This window comes from Phyllobates terribilis, unplaced genomic scaffold (assembly GCF_046119375.1).
Source record: "Phyllobates terribilis strain yellow unplaced genomic scaffold, ASM4611937v1 Scaffold_3__8_contigs__length_932513732, whole genome shotgun sequence".
Taxonomy (NCBI): Eukaryota; Metazoa; Chordata; class Amphibia; order Anura; family Dendrobatidae; genus Phyllobates; species Phyllobates terribilis.
Genome location: NW_027362763.1, coordinates 423,911,090 through 423,931,146, shown reverse-complemented (window position 1 = coordinate 423,931,146; position 20,057 = coordinate 423,911,090). Strand labels below are relative to the sequence as shown.

At 41.1% G+C, this 20,057-nt stretch overlaps 1 protein-coding gene across 7 annotated transcripts in view; it reads left to right on the top strand.

The window, feature by feature from the left end:
• The window catches only part of SNX14 (sorting nexin 14), a 100,975-nt gene extending 81,131 nt beyond the window's left edge, over positions 1-19,844 (top strand). For all 7 annotated transcript variants that reach the window (XM_073675662.1, XM_073675658.1, XM_073675661.1 and 4 more), the window contains 3 exons: positions 5,311-5,402; positions 5,970-6,026; positions 18,263-19,844. In XM_073675662.1, coding sequence (XP_073531763.1) covers positions 5,311-5,402; positions 5,970-6,026; positions 18,263-18,274 — 161 coding nt within the window. In that variant the 3' untranslated portion in view covers positions 18,275-19,844. The remainder of the gene's footprint in view (positions 1-5,310; positions 5,403-5,969; positions 6,027-18,262) is intronic.
• The last annotated feature ends 213 nt before the right edge of the window (positions 19,845-20,057 follow it).

Genomic DNA, 20,057 nt, shown 5'->3' with positions numbered 1-20,057 from the left:
TAACTTTTATACCAGCATCCCACTCTTCAAGTCCCTCTCTGCGCGAGGTACCGCAGTCTGCAGTACTGTCTGCAAAAATCAGAGAGGCCTCCCTAAGACGCTAATTGGGCAGCTGCTCAGAAGGGGTGAGAGCAGAGCCCAATGTAGCAACAGCATGCTTATGGTCAAGGACAAGAGTGATGTCCTTTTCTTGACCATCATACATGGTAATGGCAGCAACCCCAGCACTGTACGAGGTACCTATACACATGTCCACAAGCCGCCACACTATGTGCTGGGGTGCAACAAGTACATGTGGGGGGTTGATCTCTGTTCAAGTCCTCCAGCCGTACAGTGCCTTGAGAAAGGCCTAGGTGTGGTACAAGAAGCTGGCCATGCATATCGTACAGATGGCAATGCACAACGCTTTTGTGTTATCACAATGTTCAGGCCAGACCGGTACTTCCCTTCAGTTCCAGGAGGTAATGATCAAGGCCCTGATATTTGGCATGAAGGAGTGGGCCTCAGTACTTCCGGAAATGAAGGTGCTCGTATCGTACCAGGCCTACATTTCCAGGGGGAGGTCCCTCAAAGCACAAAAAAAGAAAGGTCGCAAAAGAGGTGCCAAGTGTGTTACAGAAGGGGGATACGCTAGGACACCTTTATCAATGCGACACCTGCCCTGTCAAACCTGGCCTGTGTATAAAAGAATGCTTCACACTGGACCACACATCCATGGACTACTAAATTCATTTCTGACTTGCACAACTCGCGTATGCCAACCTGACTTACACTACACAACTCACGTATACCAACCTGATGCACTCTACACAACTATGCCACTACATTATAAAATTCACATACCAGGAACAGTAGATCAGTTTCAAAATGGGGTCACCTGCGGGGCATTTCCACTGTTTAGGCACATCAGGGGCTCTGCAAATGTGACATGATGCCCCGCAGACCATTCCATCAAAGTCTGCATTCCAAAACATCACTCATTCTCTTCCAAACCCTTCCATGCGCCCAAACAGTAGATTTCTCCCACATATGGGGTATCACTGTACTCAGGAGAAATTGCACAACAGATTTTGAAGTCCACTTTCTCCTGTTACCCTTGTGAAAATAATTTTTTTTTTGGCTAAAATAACATTTTTGTGGAAAAAATTAGATTTTTTTTTATTTTCACAACTCAACGTTATAATTTTCAGTGAACCTGGGGGTTCAAGGTGCTCACCACTCCTCTAGATAAATTTCTTGGGTGGTCTAGTTTCCAAAAAGGGGGCACTTGTGGGGCATTTCCACATCAGGGGCTCTCCTAACGCGACATGACGTCCGCTCTCAATTCCAGAGAATTTTGCGTTGAAAAAGTCAAATGGCGCTCCTTCCCTTCCGAGCCCTGTCGTGCACTCAAACAATGGTTTTCCCCCACATATGGGGTATCAGCGGACTCCGGAGAAATTGCACAACCACTTTTGGGGTCTTATTTCCCCTGTTACTCTTGTGAAAATAAAAAAAAATGTGTCTAAAGTAAAATTTTAGTGAAAAAAAGTTGCATTTTAATTTTTTCCTTTCACATTCTATGAATTCCTGTGAAGCACCTAAAGGGTTAAGAAACTTCTTGAATGTTGTTTTGAGCACCTTAAGGGGTGCACAGTATTTAGAATGGTGTCACTTTTGGGTATTTTCTGTCACACAGATCCCTCAAAGTCACTTCAGATGTGATGTGGTCCCTAAAAAAAAAGTTTTTATAAATTTTGTTGGAAAAATTAGAAATCGCTGGTCAGCTTTTAACCCTTATAACTTCCTAACAAAAAAAAAATTGGTTTCAAAAATTGTGCTGATGTAAAGTAGACATGTAGGAAATGTTATTTATTAACTATTTTGTATGACATATCTTTCTGATTTAAGGGCATAAGAATTAAAAGTTTGAAAATTTCTAGATTTTCAAAATTTTTGCCAAATTTCTGTTTTTTTTTTCACAAATAAACGCAAGTCAGATCGAATAAATTTTATCACTATCATGAAGTACAATATATCACAAATAAACAGTCTCAGAATCAGGGGGATCCGTTGAAGCGTTCCAGAGTTATTACCTCATAAAGTGACAGTGGTCAGAATTGTAAAATTTGGCCTTGTCCTTAACGTGCAAACATCCTTGGGTGGTAAAGGGGTTAAAAAGATGGCGTTTCTCACGGTAAAAATGAGAATCCTGTGAGCAATTCCCCCTTGGTAAAACTTATAAAAAAGCACTAAATAAAAAGGCCCCTATCTCTGGAACCATATGCCAGATTTAAAAAATAAATAACAGCGAAATACATGTGAGCAGCAAGAATAAAGCTAGAAAAAGCTGGTCACTTTTGACCTGGTGACAAGTCCTTTTTTCACAGTTTAGGTAGTGGTCTGACACCAACCCATAAGATCTTAGGGTCACTATTCGAGATGAGCGAATCTTTTGAATTTCAAATTCGCTAAGTTTGCCAAATCTTTCCAAAACATCTAATTCATGGAGAATCCATTCACCACAAAGCATTGAAAAGCTTTAAATTACCCTGAGAAGATGTGTGTAACACTCGGCGGTCTCCTAAGAGTGTATCCAACCCCTTTCAAGGCAGACACTGGCATAGTAATGTCAGAGCGACCTCAGCATGTATAACTATGGGTAAACAAATGATAAATGGTAGTAACTACCAGCCTGTTTTAAAGAAACCCCCTGTCCCTCTAACTGCAGTTTATTTAAAATAACAAACAAAATGTGCCTTACTCACCCTAGCTAGATCCAGCGCTGAGTCTTCACTGCTGCTCTTAGTGTCTGTTGTTGTCTGCAGTGCTGACATTACGTCAGCAGGAAAAATTCCAGCTCCTAAAATTCCAGTATTTATTTAAAAAAAATTAAAAACATAAATCCACAGTGCAGAGCAACACTTTTCGAACGCACGCAGGCATTCTTTATCAAGAAACGCGTTACTCTGCTTTGTGGATTCATGTTTTTAATTTTTTTAAATAAATATTGGAATTTTAGGAACTGGAATTTTTCTTGATTTTTCCTATTTACACACTTGGTCACACAATTTCCCTGCTCCTGCATGCTTGGGACCGAGAAGGTGAGCTGGTTTCCAACCCTTTTTTTGTTGCGTCAACAGCACTGCAGCCAATCCATGGGCTCAACGGCTAATGCCTCCAATTCGGGCAGAGCTTCTGAGCTCAGTTATTAACTGCACACTTTTAAGAGGGGACACACCTTGTCATAGGTGTCAGAATACACAAATTGGCCCTTATCCACATGTTTTGGAACTGCCGATAAGGAGCTATTGAAGTGCAGTGGTAACGTTCATTAGTTCAGTGTACCCCACTCCTCTGTCATGCTTGTAAGGTCATCTCTATTATGACTTTCTCCAGATCCCTCAGTATTACACGGACAGTACTTCGTTCTCTTTAAACAGCTTATCAGCAAGGGTGGAGAATTGAACCTTTGTCAATCGATAGGGATGCATCTCTTACTGACAGACCATCAATATTATGAGAACTTGTGGAAACCACCAAAAAGTTGAGTAACCATAAACCATCAAACACCAATTAAAAATACAAGTTTATTGAACTGGAAAATATCAAACATATAGAATATCAAGGTCCAATAAGGAGGAAGCATGAATAGTAGAAGGAATGACAGAGTCCAATATAAGGAGTGCCACTCCCTTGAGACACTCCCCTTGAGAAAGCAGCTATGTGAAACACGCATCGGGGCAGTAAGAAGGGCATTTGTGGTTCTGGGACATTATGGGTAAGCACTTATTTTCCTGATCATAGTATATACTGTTATCAAATTACCTGTATGCTCAGAGGGTTTTTTGCAAGCACTTGGACTGTCCTTTTGACTTTTTCGTGCACATGCTGTTTCATTACATCTTAAGATCCTGGTGTACACACTGTTATGTTCTGCAACTTAGAACTAAGGAATAGGAGGGAAAAGCTGTCCCTGCACTGAGACTCCGCTTTACCCTACGCTGGCGTGGGTGCCCTATTCCTTATGAATAGCCCCACCGAAACTCCTGCACTGAACTCAAACGAAGACCTGTTGGAAAGGGAAAGGGGTCCCTAAAAGATCTAAGGACTGGGAGCAAAAGCAGGAGACCTCCTAACAGAAAAGTTAGTTGCAGAAACGAAAATTAAAGGAAACAAAACTGGTGGAACAAGAAGTCCCAGGATAACACTAGTCAAAAGCAAGAAGAACTAAACCAGGCTACTTAGCCACAGCACGAGCGAAACAACACTGATGTCCAGCAGGGAATGGGGGCCAGGTGCTGGGTAATTAAAGAGTTCTGAGATCACGTGACCAAGAAACCCAGCACCAGAGGAAAAGATTAGAAGCCAGCAAACCACAACAAGATGGCCGATAGTAAAACAACATAGATTCTAACACACACTGGGGCTCCTATAGATTGCTCCCATACCCTATATTGGACTCTGCCATTCCTTCTGCTATGTTTCCTCCTTATTAGCCATTGATATTCTATATGTTTGATATTTTCCAATTTTAATTATTTCAGTAACTTGTATTTTTTAATTGGCGTTTGGTGGTTTATGATTACTTCACTCTTTGATGGTTTCCACAAGTTCTCTTGATGTTTAGGAGTACTCAACCGCTTAATTTCCTTCCTATTTAACTGAAAGGGAGAACATCTTGAAAAATTGTGGATATGTTCTCAACGTGGTTATATGACTTGTGCTATATGAATTTTGTTATAGTCTGCATCAATATTATGAACCTAGAAAACCCCTTTTAAGAATACAAGAACGTTTAAACAGGTGCTTTTAAAATTAAAGGGAACCTTTTGTGTCTGATGATTCTATTAACTATCAAGTATAGGGATTAATCTGCAGTTTAATAGCATTATGAAGGTGCCCAACCGCAGTGCTGAAAGTGTGGCACCTGGGAGAAAATATATTTCATTTCTCCTGGGAGCCACCGGCACAGAATTTATAAAAACAAAAATTCATCATACTTGGCCAAATTATCACATTATCCGAGAGAATCCAATCTAACTAATCACATTTCATTCAGATAGTAGTTTTCTGCAGCCAATAAAATCATGACTAATTTCAAAACTGTAGTTGCCCTTAAAGGTGAAAATTGGCAATTTTGTACAACTTTTATTTTAAATGTGTGGGCAGTGTTCCATTCACATTCACATCGTGCCTCGAGGTTAGATTGGGAGGGATCTAGTAGATTGGTGCTTAAAGGGGAAAGAGTTTTATTTGGTTGTAATTAAAAATAAAAATGTGTGTTGTTACTTTGTCAACTATCAACAATCCTTTCTCCTGTTACATTAGATTTAATAGGAAAATGTATTGGGGAGGAAGCGAAGTTTGAAGGAATTCGATTATTATTTGATGGTTTACAGCAGCCTGTGCTCAACAAGCAGGTAATTGTGAATGTATTATGATTTTCTGTTCACACAGTTCAGTCGTCTTCCTCTCTGCAGAGGCAATTTGCATATTTAATTTACTCGAGGAGCATTGCATGGCCCATAAGTCTCCTTACACTTGCATGTCAGGCATTTAATTCTACACAAGGAGAGATGTTACCCCTTAGATCCCAGTCCAGAGGCCAATCATACAGCCAAATCAGATCTTTGTATGCACTGAGGAGACACCACACCCCTGCAAATAGAGATTCTGGCTTAACTTTTATCCTAAGTAATATGGCAAGGCTTGTTAAAGGGTTGATATTGACTTTTAGGATTGCTATAGGGGGCACTAAAGTTCTCTTCCTTTCTAAAGAGGCAATTTGCATATTACATTTCCCAGAGGAGCATTGCATGGCCTAGAAGGCTCCTTACACTGGCATGTCACTCTCCACAAGGAAAGAAGTTACCCTTTAGACCTGTGTTTACACCGTGATTTTGGAACATGCTGTTTTAATTTCTCAGTAATTAATTTTTCATACCTACTAACTTTACATTAACACCAAGTATATGATGTCATTTCAGCTGTCATATGTTCTGCTAGATATTGTTCTGCTTGATATATTCCCAGAACTTGGAAAGGTACAGTGTATTTTTATATTTTTACAGATAAAATTATATAGAATTTTGTATTTTATTTTTAGAACTTTAAGATGTTATGTAGAGATGAGCGGTGTTCGACTAGAACTGTTCGCCAATCTCAAATTCGAGCTGTTTTGGGCGGTGTCCGAGTTGTTCGACGAACCCGAACGATTTGCAAAAAATTCGGCTGTTCGAGGTTATGTTCGATAACTGTTCGTGCACCAAAAGAGTGTCCTGCATGTCTGGTGCTATTTAGAGCACCAATCATGCAGGGATTGTCTGCCACTCACTGTAATGCCACAGCCATGGTGGTTGTGGCATTACAGTGATTGCCCAAATCGATGGGAACAGTGCCAACAGTGAAACATGAAAAGCCGGCAATTCAGCAGCGGCATACACCGGTACCCGACAATTTAGAACCGAAAGAATAGAGCTTCACACATAGATTAGATAGATATAAACATGTCAGCCACATATATACGAAGTACAGTGAAAGTGCTGCTTACTGTACTTGTCATTTAGCGTAAAGGATTTATCAAAAAAAATAATAGTGTTTTCATGCACCGTCTCTTTAAAAAAGCCGGCCGGCAATTCAGCAGCGGTACCCGACAATTTAGAATAGAAGGAATAGAGAATCACACATAGATTAGATAGATAGAAACATGTCAGTCACATATATATGAAGTACAGTGACAGTGTTGATTACTGTACTTGTCATTTAGTGTAAAGGATTTATCAAAAAAAATAATAGTGTTTTCATGCACCGTCTCTTTAAAAAAGCCGGCCGGCAATTCAGCATCTGTACCCAACAATTTAGAATAGAAGGAATAGAGAATCACACACAGATTAGATAGATAGAAACATGTCAGTCACATATATATGAAGTACAGTAACAGTGTTGCTTACTGTACTTGTCATTTAGTGTAAAGGATTTATTAAAAAAAATAATAGTGTTTTCATGCACCGTCTCTTTAAAAAAGCCGGCCGGCAATTCAGCAGCGGTACCCGACAATTTAGAATAGAAGGAATAGAGAATCACACATAGATTAGATAGATAGAAACATGTCAGTCACATATATATGAAGTACAGTGACAGTGTTGATTACTGTACTTGTCATTTAGTGTAAAGGATTTATTAAAAAAAATAATAGTGTTTTCATGCACCGTCTCTTTAAAAAAGCCGGCCGGCAATTCAGCAGCGGTACCCGACAATTTAGAATAGAAGGAATAGAGAATCACACATAGATTAGATAGATAGAAACATGTCAGTCACATATATATGAAGTACAGTGACAGTGTTGATTACTGTACTTGTCATTTAGTGTAAAGGATTTATCAAAAAAAATAATAGTGTTTTCATGCACCGTCTCTTTAAAAAAGCCGGCCGGCAATTCAGCATCTGTACCCAACAATTTAGAATAGAAGGAATAGAGAATCACACATAGATTAGATAGATAGAAACATGTCAGTCACATATATATGAAGTACAGTGACAGTGTTGCTTACTGTACTTGTCATTTAGTATTAAAATAAAGGATTTATTATTAAAAAAATTGGCGTGGGGTTCCCCTTAATTTTAGGCTCTAGCGGAGGTTAAGCAGACAGCTGGGGCAGATGTTTGAAGCCTGGGAAGGGGGTAATACCCACAGAGCTTCCCAGGCTACTAATATCAGCCCCCAGCTGAATACATAGCCTTTACTAGCTATTAAAATGGGGGACCCCCCAAAAAAAATGACGTGGGGTCCCCCCTAATTTAATAGCTAGCAAAGGCTAGGTAGACAGCTGGGGGCTGATATTAATAGCCCAGGAAGGGAGCCATGAATATTGGCCCCCTCCCAGGCTAGAAACACCAGCCGTCAGCCGCCCCAGAAATGGCGCATTCATAGGATGCGCCAATTCTGGCACTTAGCCTCGCTCTTCCACGCTGCCCTGGTGCGGTGGCAGGGGGTAATAGGGCTGGGGTTGATGTCAGCTTATAATGCCAGCTGACATCAAGCCCAGGTTAGTAATGGAGAGGCGTCTATAAGACACCCCCATTACTAACCCCATAGTCAAAGTTAAAAAAAACACAAACACCCAGAATAAAGTCCTTTAATTGAAATAAAGACACAATTCTTTATTGTTCTAAATTAAACCATACTTACCATCACGCCCATTCCAGCTGAAGCCAACGATCTCCTGTAATAAAAATAAAATAATAAAGCAACCTCATCCTTACCTTTCCATGGTTCCCACGACAGCTTCAGCTCTGCTACATCGAGATGACAGGCTGGACCGCAGCAGAACGCCGCCATCCAGCCTGTCATCCCGCAGACACTGAGAAGCGCAGGCTTGCTTGCGCTCTGCAGTGTCTGGCTGTGACGGCATAAAGATGAGACGAGTTCATGTCCAATGAACTCGGCGCACCTCATGCACGTCACTGGAAAGGTAAGGATGAGGTTGGTTTATTATTTTTCTTTTATTGCAGGAGATCGTTGGCTTCAGCTGGAATGGGCGTGATGGTAAGTATGGTTTAATTTAGAACAATAAAGAATTGTGTCTTTATTTCAATTAAAGGACTTTATTCTGGGTGTTGTGTTTTTTTTAAATACTTTACTAGAAATTCATGGCGGTCATGTCTAATACTGGCGTGACCCCATGAATTTTGGGCTTGGGGCCAGCTGATAATACCAAGCTGGCCCTAACCCCTTTATTACCCAGTGAGCCACCGCACCAGGGCCCTGGATGAGTTGAGCACTCAGCGCTTCAGCGTGGGAGAATTCTCACGCTGAAGCGCTGAGTGCAGGAGAATTCTCCCACGCTGTCAGTGACGTGCAGGAGGTGAGCTGAGTTCATTGGACATGAGCTCACCTTATGCACGTCACTGACAGCGTGGGAGAATTCTCCTGCACTCAGCTCTTCAGCGTGAGAATTTTCCCACGCTGTCAGTGACGTGCATGAGGTGCGCCGAGTTCATTGAACATGAACTCGTCTCATCTTTATGCCGTCACAGCCAGACACTGCAGAGCGCAAGCAAGCCTGCGCTTCTCAGTGTCTGCGGGATGACAGGCTGGATGGCGGCGTTCTGCTGCGGTCCAGCCTGTCATCTCGATGTAGCAGAGCTGAAGCTGTCGTGGGAACCATGGAAAGGTAAGGATGATGTTGCTTTATTATTTTTCTTTTATTGCAGGAGATCGTTGGCTTCAGCTGGAATGGGCGTGATGGTAAGTATGGTTTAATTTAGAACAATAAAGGATTGTGTCTTTATTTCAATTAAAGGACTTTATTCTGGGTGTTTGTGTTTTCTTTTAACTTTGACTATGGGGTTAGTAATGGGAGTGTCTTATAGACGCCTCTCCATTACTAACCTGGGCTTGATGTCAGCTGGCATTATAAGCTGACATCAACCCCAGCCCTATTACCCCCTGCCACCGCACCAGGGCAGCGTGGAAGAGCGAGGCTAAGTGCCAGAATTGGCGCATCCTATGAATGCGCCATTTCTGGGGCGGCTGACGGCTGGTGTTTCTAGCCTGGGAGGGGGCCAATATTCATGGCACCCTTCCTGGGCTATTAATATCAGCCCCCAGCTGTCTGCCTAGCCTTTGCTAGCTATTAAATTAGGGGGGACCCCACGTCATTTTTTGGGGGGGGTCCCCCATTTTAATAGCTAGTAAAGGCTATGTATTCAGCTGGGGGCTCATATTAGTAGCCTGGGAAGCTCCGTGGGTATTACCCCCTTCCCAGGCTTCAAACATCTGCCCCAGCTGTCTGCTTAACCTCCGCTAGAGACTAAAATTAAGGGGAACCCCACGCCAATTTTTTTTAATAATAAATCCTTTATTTTAATACTAAATGACAAGTACAGTAACCAACACTATCACTGTACTTCATATATATGTGACTGACATGTTTCTATCTATCTAATCTATGTGTGAAGCTCTATTCTGTCTGTTATAAATTGTCCGGTACAGATGCTGAATTGCCGGCCGGCTTTTTTAAAGAGACGGTGCATGAAAACACTATTATATTTTTTAATAAATCCTTTACACTAAATGACAAGTACAGTAAGCAACATTGTCACTGTACTTCATATATATGTGACTGACATGTTTCTATCTATCTAATCTATGTGTGAAGCTCTATTCTGTCTGTTATAAATTGTCGGATACCGCTGCTGAATTGCCGGCCGGCTTTTTTAAAGAGACAGTGCATGAAAACACTATTATATTTTTTAATAAATCCTTTACACTAAATGACAAGTACAGTAAGCAACACTGTCACTGTACTTCATATATATGTGACTGACCTGTTTCTATCTATCTAATCTATGTGTGAGGCTCTATTCCTTTTTGTCTAAATTGTCGGGTACCGGTGTATGCCGCTGCTGAATTGCCGGCCGGCTTTTTTAAAGAAAGCGTCTTCTGAGCAGTTTGTCAGCTTTTGGACACCTTTGAAGGTGTTTTCTATGTGTTTCTATGTGTTTTTGTTTGCCTGCCATTGGTTTTAACGGTGTTCGACGAACAGTTCCTCGAACATCCCGGTGTTCGACGAACCGAACCGAACCCGAACACTACGGGGGTGGCTCAACACTAATGTTATGCATTGAATGTGTCAGAAAATGACCCAATGAGTTAATGTTTTTATGTTACATGTATGTTTTAACAATTTTTGGTAAGGGTCTTTTTTATTTTTATATTACACTGACTACTGGTGCTATTCTAGACTTCTATTACCTGCTCTTTCAGGAAATCCACATGTACATTAGGAGCAATAGACTGACCCTTTTTTCATATTAAACTCTCTAATGATTGTGTGCCGCGGTCTTTAGTGAGAGGGGGAGCAGGGTCAGTTGTGACCTCGCCTACTGTGACTGGTAGATCCTTTGTTATTGACTGTGTATACAGTTGTTAACTGTCATTGCAATCCTGCCTGTGATGATAATGACTGCTGAAAAATATTCAGGAAATGCAAGTTTAAAATAGCCCCAGTGCCCAGTGTGAAAATTGAGGTTTCTACATATATATATTTTTTTAAATACAGATCATGTAATGAAAAGGTTTTATACCTTAACAATATAAAACAAAAAAAATTATAATGCAAATTTGGTTTAAACAGTAGGTCCTTCTCTGACGACATGTTCGCTTTAAAGAAGCAGCACCATGTAGAGACAGAGATCCTGATTCCAGTGATGTGTCACTTACTTGGCTGCTTGCTGCAGTTTTGATAAAATCCCTGTTTTACCTGCTAAACATTTACCAGTTCTCTAGATCAGGGTTCCCCAACTCCAGTCCTCAAGGCCCACGAACAGATCATGTTTTCAGGAAAATAAAGCCAACTGCCCAGTAAGTCACACATCACTGAAATTTGAGTCTCTGTCTCTACATTATGCTCTTCTCAGATTAGGTGCAGATTAGGTGCAAAAACATTAAGGCTTTATGATATTCTCACTACCAATGGTTACTCTGTTCAGAGCAGCCTTGGCAGTTCTTCCTGATTCGATAGTAATCATAGCTTGATTCTTGTCATCGGAATTAAATGAAAAAACAAACAAACAACAAAACTTAAATTGGGTCAGTCCAGCAGCAGATATGGAGAACTTTTGAGGGGAGGGAAAGATGACATACAAGAGATGTATGTAAGATTACTTTTGGAATCAATATAGATTTTGGGCTTGATTTATTAAAGTTTTTACATTGGCGTGCAAAGTTTTGAAAAGTCACAAAATTTTGGCACATCGCAAGGCTGTGCTAAAATTTTACAAATTTGGGCGTTCTCACGTCTTTTCCACCAGGCCTGTGGAGTCAGTTAGCCAAATCTCTAATTCCTTCATTTCCCTGACCCGACTTGCTTATACATAGCTCATGTTTAAGTGATAAATTTACTGTAGTAAAATGTTAACATCAAGCTTTTTATCACCATTATGATACAATAATCAAGCCTTAATCATGTTTCCTGTTCACTCTGGCAGTTCTGAGATGAATGCAGGCATTCCTTCTAGGGCATTTTTCCTCTGATCTGTAGAGGAGAAGCTTCACTACTGAGCATGTACATGAAGTGCAGCACAGATTCATCTCCGCTAAAAGCCGAGATCCTTAGACCAGAAATAGGACAGACATTTATAGGACATTTCATAACTTTTCCAAATTCTTATGAAAAAATATTCAGCACATGTTGCATTGAACTACTGTACCCAATTTATTATATATTTTAGGAGTCTGCATCAGTCCACGTTATTCTGACTTCACCAAAACGTATTTCCACCCACCTCCGAATAAGTGAGCAGAGCTGGGAGGAAGGGGGCATGGCAACAGCTGCTCATCAAATTCATGATGAGCTGCAGTGTTCTCCACGCCACAAATTGTTACTCCAGTGAGGGACTGGAGTAAATTTGTGGAAAGGCACATGCCACTTCTCAGAAGCACCAGATTCATTAAGACTATGTGCCCACGATGCAGAAATGCTGCATATTTTTTACGCTTCTCCCTGGCGGGAAAAAACGCATGCGGATTTTCCATGCATTTTTCCCGCCAGGTAGAAGCGTTTGTCAATCTTTTTTGCATGCATTTCTGCATGCGGGTTATCAAGCTCTTTTCCAAGCGATTTTAGCATCATTTGGAAAAGTGCTTGGCAACTTGGTCACGCTATATAAATCCATTCAACCGGCATGGATTTATACAGTGTGACCAAGTAATAGTTTAAAAAAAAGAATAAGAATGATAAAAAATTAAGATTATACTTACCTTCTGATGGCCCGCGGTCTCCTTCTCCGCTCCGTCCGGTCTCCCCGGTGTCTCGCGGTGGTGTGAAGGACATGACGTCATTGAGTCATGTGACAGGTCACGCGACCGCCGACGTCAGCGGTTGCGTGACCTGTCACATGACTCAGTGACGTAATGTCAGGTCCTCACACCACCGCGAGCCGCCTAAAACATCGCACGCATCGCTGAGGAGGCCGGGGGACATCGGAAGGTAAGTATAATCTTTATTTTTTATTTTAAATTCTTTTTTTTTTACAGTTTCTATGGTACCTAGGTCTGGATGAGAGTCTCCTCTTCTCCAGACCCGGGTACCATCCGCACATTGAACCACGTGATATCCGCATGTGCACATGTAGTGATGCAGATGTCACGCGGTCCAATGCAAGTCTATGGCGGCGATTACGCTGCGTGTCCGCAAAATTAATGGACATGCTGCGTATTGTTCCGCAATGATAATCCACAGCGGAAATTTCCGCAGCATGTGCACAGCAAATGGGGATTATCATTGGGGACCATGGGGCACGTAATACCAAGCGTTTTTTAAGCGTTTTCGCTGTGGAAATTCCGCGGCAGAAACGCTTGAAAAACGCATAGTGGGCACGCAGCCTAAGAGTTGTGTGCCTTTTAATAAATCGGGAGTGCCTGACTCCAGCACGCCTCTTCATCAAGACCGGTGTGAAAAACGCATGTCTTGATGAATCGGGGCCATTTTAGCTAAACTGTAGTCACAACTCTGCCAACTTCGTTCTAAGTTTTAAATAATCAAGGAGTTAGCAGTGAGGAAAATAGCAGATAAGCAACACCCACAAGGACTGACTTACAGAACACTTTAGAGCTATCGAATGGACAGTCACTTTAAGTAATTCGTTTTATGTTCACTCCACTTTTGCACTTTGCATGGTCCACTAGTCATATAATAATAATCTTTGACAAATTCAGATCTGTGAATGGATATAAAACAGTGTATACAGTGCATATCTCTAATGGATTTTTTAAATTGTTTGTGCTTTTTATTGACTTCCATTAAAACATGAGATTTCTTTTTGCCTACCTACATAATACACTATATACAATCGATAGAACTGTCTTTATGAAGGATTTCACCCTGGTTAAAATACTCTTGAGATGAATTATAAGAATGGATAATGTGCCTTTCAATCTACTTTGATGCTAAGAAACACTGAAAAACAAGTAGCTGCTTGTGTAGGATCGTGGGGACGGACATGGAAGTCATGGGAAATATCCAGCACTATAATCTGGATTTGAAAAGTGCTGCACTATAACCCTGACACATATTGCAATGATATCTTAATATAATATGTCTTTTGTTCAAGATATTGTATTCAGAAAGCACATACAATTGGCTTTTTTTTTCTTTTTTTTTTTTTTTTTTCTTTTTTTTAAGCAAAGAAAGACTAGAAATATACAACTGTATTCAGTACTGTTAATTATATTGCCCATACACTACCTGAATGTATGATGAAAAGATGCTCCATTGACAGATTCTTTATATACAGTTAAGGTCCAGAAATATTTGGACAGTGAATGAATTTTTGTGATTTGGGCTCTGATTGCCACTATTTTTTATTTAAAATGAAACAACTGAGATGCAATTGAAGTGTAGACATTCTGGTTTAATTAAAAAGGAACAAAAATATCCTGTAAAACGTTAAGACATTGCAACCATTTTTTTTGAATAAAGAGAAAATTTCAGCTCACCCCTGGCCGCTGACAGGCATCACGTGACCCCTGGCTGCAGCCGGCTCTGACATCCGCTGATGTCACGACAAATGCTGGCAGCAGCCGGGGGTCACGCTCTTCCTGGTTCCACGGTGGATGCCAGGCTGTGGGCGGGGTTACCCCGCACGTCACACCCATCATCCACCGCGCGATCTGCCTCTCCCCATTCATTGGGAAAGCGCGCGGTGGATGCTGGGTGTAACGTGGGGGTAACCCCGCCCACAACCCAGCAGCCACCGCGGGGACCCCAGCGTTGAGTCACGCCTCACTTGTCATGACGTCAGCGCGGGGTCACTTGATGCCTGTGAGCGGCCACCGATAGCGCCGCTCACAGGCATTATCAACAACAGAAGGTATTTACAATAAGTCTTAGAGGCCCCGGGGGAATACTTTGGGGGGGGTTAAAGTAGTGGGCAACTTCTTTAATGATCTCAAGGCAGCTGGGATCACAGTCACCAAGAAAACCATTGGTAACACATTATGCCTTAAGTTTAAAATCCTGCAGTGCCCGCAAGGTCTCCCTGCTCAAGAAGGCACATGTGCAGGCCCGTCTGAAGTTTGCCAATGAACACCTGGATGATTCTGTGAGTTATTGGGAAAAGGTGCTGTGGTCAGATGAGACAAAAATTGAGCTCTTTGGCATTAACTCAACTCGCCGTGTTTGGAGGAAGAAAAATGCTGCCTATGACCCAAAGAACACCATCCCCACTGTCGAGCATGGAGGTGGAAACATGTTTTGGGGGTGTTTCTCTGATAAGCGCACAGGACTACTTCACCGCATCAATGGGAGAATGGATGGAGCCATGTACCGTAAAATCCTGAGTGACAACCTCCTTCCCTCCGCCAGGACATTAAAAATGGGTCATGGCTAGGTCTTCCAGCAAGACAATGAGCCAAAACATACAGCCAAGGCAACAAAGGAATGGCTCAGAAAGAAGCATATTAAGGTCATGGAGTGGCCTAGCCAGTCTCCAGACCTTAATCCCATAGAAAACTTATGGAGGGAGTTGAAGCTGCGAGTTGCCAAGCGACAGCCTCAAAATCTTAATGATTTAGAGATGATCTGCAAAGAGGAGTGGACCAAAATTCATCCTGACATGTGCGCAACCCTCATCATCAACTACAAAAAACGTCTGACTGCTGTGCTTGCCAACAAGGGTTTTGCCACCAAGTATTAAGTGCTGTTTGCCAGAGGAATCAAATGCTTATTTCTCACTGCAAAATGCAAATAAATTTATCTAATTTATACAATGTGATTTTCTTGATTTTTTTTTTCGGGGATATTCTATCTCTGAATGTTAAAATTAACCTACCGTTAAAATTATAGACTGTTCATGTCTTTGTCAGTGGGCAAACTTACAAAAACAGCAAGGGATCACTGTAATTGGACAATTTAATAAAATATTAATTTTTAATACTTTGTAGAGAATTCTTTGCAGGCAATGACTGCCTGAAATCTGGAAGTCATGGACATCACCAAACACTGGGTTTCCTCCTTTGTGATGCTTTGACGGCCTTAACTGCAGCTGACTTCAGTTGTTGCTTATATGTTTCCTGCTTTAAGTTTTATCTTAAGCATGTAAGATCCTGCTCAATGGGGTTGAGATCTGGTGATTCGGCCATTGGAGAATATTCCACTTCTTTGCCTTAAACTCCTGGGTTGCTTCCGCATAAATGGTTTGGGTCATTGTCCATCTGTACTGTGAGGCGCCGTCCAATCAACATTGCTGCATCTGGTTGAATCTGAGCAGAAACTATAGCCCTGTACACTTCAGAGTTCATCCGGCTGCTTCTGTCTTCAGTCACATCATCAATAAACACTAGTAGCCCAGTGCTATTGGTCACCATGCATGCCCATGCCATCGCATTGCGTCCAGCATGTTTTACACAGGATGTGGTGTGCTTTGGATCATGAGCCGTTCCAAGCCTTCTCCATACTTTCTTCTTTCCATCATTCTGGTACAGGTTGATCTTAGCTTTTTCTGTCCAAAGAATGTTTTCCCAGAACTTGACTGGCTTTTTTAGATGTTTTCTGACAAAGACTAATCTGACCTTTTCTATTGTTAAGGCTTATTAATGGTTTGTATCTTGTAGTGTACCCTCTGTATTTGCTCTCATCAAGTCTTCTCTTTATGGCTTGCTCACACGAGCGTATAACATGGCCAAGTGTTGTGCGATAAAACATTGCATAGCACTCGGACCAGTGTTATTCTTTGGGGCAGCTTAGATTTGTAATTATTTTCTCATGCGGATTCGGCATGAGAAAGCAATCACAGCATGCTGCGAGTGCATCCGAGAATGGGATCGCACTCACCCATAGAATTCTATGCGTGCGTGTGAAACATCGGACTGCACTCAGATGCCATCTGGGTGCAGTCTGATTACCACGGATGCCGGCAATGGAGGAGATGGAGAAATTACTTTCTCCGTCTCCTCCGCACCTGTGTTGCGATTTTTTTAATGCGCGAGAATCAGAGCACAGTGCACTGACACTCTTGATTTTGAGCTGAGTGTCATTTGCATAATTGGCCCTGATTCTATCACACAAGACAACATGTACTTGTGTGACTCCTGCCTTATGGTAGAATTAGTAAAAATTCCTACTTCCTGGATTTCTTCTTTTTTTTCAGCCTAATGATGGTCTGTTTCTCTTCCGTTGAGAGCTCCTTAGACCGCATGGTGTAGTTTCACAGCAACAGCTTCCAAATGCAAATGCCACACCTGGAATCGGCTCCAGACCTTTTACCTGTTTTAATTGATGATGGATTAACAAGGGAATAGCCCATGCAGACCATTAAAGAGCTTTTCAAATAATTGTCCAATTACTTTTGGTCCCTTTAAAAAAAAAAAAAATAAAAAAAAATAAAAAAAAAGGCAGTTACACATTAAAGATCTGTAATTCTTAAACCCTTACTCCAATTACGATGTGAGTACCCACATATTAAAGCTGAAAGTCTGCACTTTAAGCCCATATTGATTATATAACTGTATCTTGAATATGTTTGGGTAAACAGCTAAAATACCAAAACTGTCCAGATATTTCTGGACCTAACTTTTGCAAACATTTCCCAATGCATATGTTGAAGGTGCAGCTCAAACTTGATGTGACCGTAGTCTGAATATTTGTCACTTAAAGGGTTATTACTCCAAAAAAAGTAATAGTGAATGGATATCAGATAACCTGCTAGTTTCTGGGGATCCGATCACTGGGACCAGCAGCGATACTGAGATCAGGGCTTTGCAACCCCGTCTTGATAAGAGCAGAGGTGTGTATACTAAATTTCTGCTCCAGTCGTTGTTTATGGGACTGGCAGAGTACTTTGTTTTGGCTTTATCTGGCAATGCAATTGATAATGAATGGAGTGGAATCATAATATGCACACTTCTTCAGGACAATGCTACAGGGCTACCTTCTCTGGGTTCCAGAGCTCCGATTTCAGGATTGTTGGAGGTCCCAGAGGTCTAACTCACAGCGATCGGAAAGTGATCCCCTGCCCTATTGATAGTGGATACGTTTGTTTATCTAAAGTTTTGTTTCCCAGTATAAAATGTAGTAACATACTTGGTAACATACTGAAAGTGTAAAAACATCTATGATTGCTTTTAATTAGTCAAGTAAGTCAAATCAAGTGATTTAATTTCATGCATGCATCAAAGATTGGCATTTGATGGGGAATGATAATGCCATGCAAATTTGACTTTTGATGTTCAGACAAAATGCCTTTATGCATACAAATAATTTTCTTGTTTTTGTTTCAGCCTCAAAAGTAATTGCCCTATATGCCAGCCTGAGTGTGACGGAGACCACTGTAATTCAACAACTATGTTCCTTGTTCCTTGGCTGTGATTCCAAAAGCCTAAGCTTGTTCCAATCACTTGACACAGACCAACACAATGAGTGTGGATATTGGTTAATCAGAACTCTGAAAATGAGTTGCCTGGTTTTGTTTGAACTAATCATTGAAAGTTCAGAAATGTACAATATATTATTTATTACAAAGTTCAATCTACAGAACGAACACCATAAAGAAATAATGGGCTTTGCAAAGAAATGGCACAATTTATAGACTAAAGTCTATAAAAGTTTAAAAACAAAAAAGTCAAAAGCCCACTAAGGCAAAACAGTAATGACAACAGTCACAAGGATTAACATAAACCAGTAAATACTCAGTTATGTAGTTTGTTTGTTTAAGGCCTAACAGGCTGTGTTTTTACCAATTTGTATCCTTGTGGTTTTTAGTGATAATTTTTTGCCTGCTTTTGCTCAACATCTATACTGACCATATTTCTTAGTAAAGTCCATTATTAGTGTTAAGTTCTTGCGCTCCTTGTAATGTGATGAAGTGAACTAAGATTTTTGTACATTAGATTGTAAATACGAACGAATAAAACTTTTAACAAGTATTATAGTGCTTGATTTCTTTTCTTTTTTTTTTTTGACCTGCCATAACACTAGATCTGGCCTGCACAACATACGGGCCGCTTGCGGACCATCAAAAGGTTTGTTGCAGCCAGGCTGGCTTTCTTTTTACCTTCTTCCCTTATTTAAATGTATTTGCGTCTTTTAGACACGAGTGCATTTGAACACTTGGACACCGGAACTTGGGCAGAGGAGCGCTCGTCAGCCCCCGCCCTGACGTGCAGTGGCATGATGAGGTCAGCACGCTATTGACTTCATCACACTGCTGCTGTCGCCTCACAGGCAGCAGAGACATCAGTCAATTGTAAGCGCTCCATGGAGGAGTTGAAGATTAAATGTCCCTTTATTTTAAATGAAGGGGCCATGGGAGGGGCGGGTTGTGTTACTACTGTTAAAGATAAGATTCTAAAATCTACTAAAAAACATATGAAACTCTGATGTATACTAAATATCTATACTTATATTCTGTTATATGTTATGAATCTTGTTTTGCATATATCTGTTATATTGGATATCATTTAGTCATATATACCCTCACTTTAATATATATTATGAAAACCTTGATATATATATCAGATATCTGTACTAGTGTGTCACTATATAAATATCCTGAAAGGATTAGTTGGAGCTGGTTATAAAAGTGGACTTTCAAATTGTTTACAAGAAGGAGATGAGACAAAGGATTCAACATGACACCTCCCAAGAGAATATCCTGAGGAATGAGGAGAATATCTGGGGAGGAAACATTTAACCCCTTAGGACAACATAATGAGACTTATCTATACCATGGGCCAGAGACTACTGTGATTGCTCAATTGCCTCAGGGCAACACCCTATTGGGACCTTCCTCCATATTGAACATATATATGTTATGCTGGAATAATAAACACATCTTTCCTGCGCCATTTCTCTTCAAGAGAAGTTCAGTATCTGACTCTGTCTGTCCGATATCAAAGCTTCACGTATACACTTGAATAAGTTAATTTGGCAAGGGATAAGCAAAGGGTTGGGGTCCTTTGAACCTCACTTCCACAATTGGCGCAACCAACGTGGGACACCACACGGGCACTACACCAGGGCAGACCGAATGAAGGTGTCCAGCTGTGGATCGTGGATGACTGGATGGGCCTGATC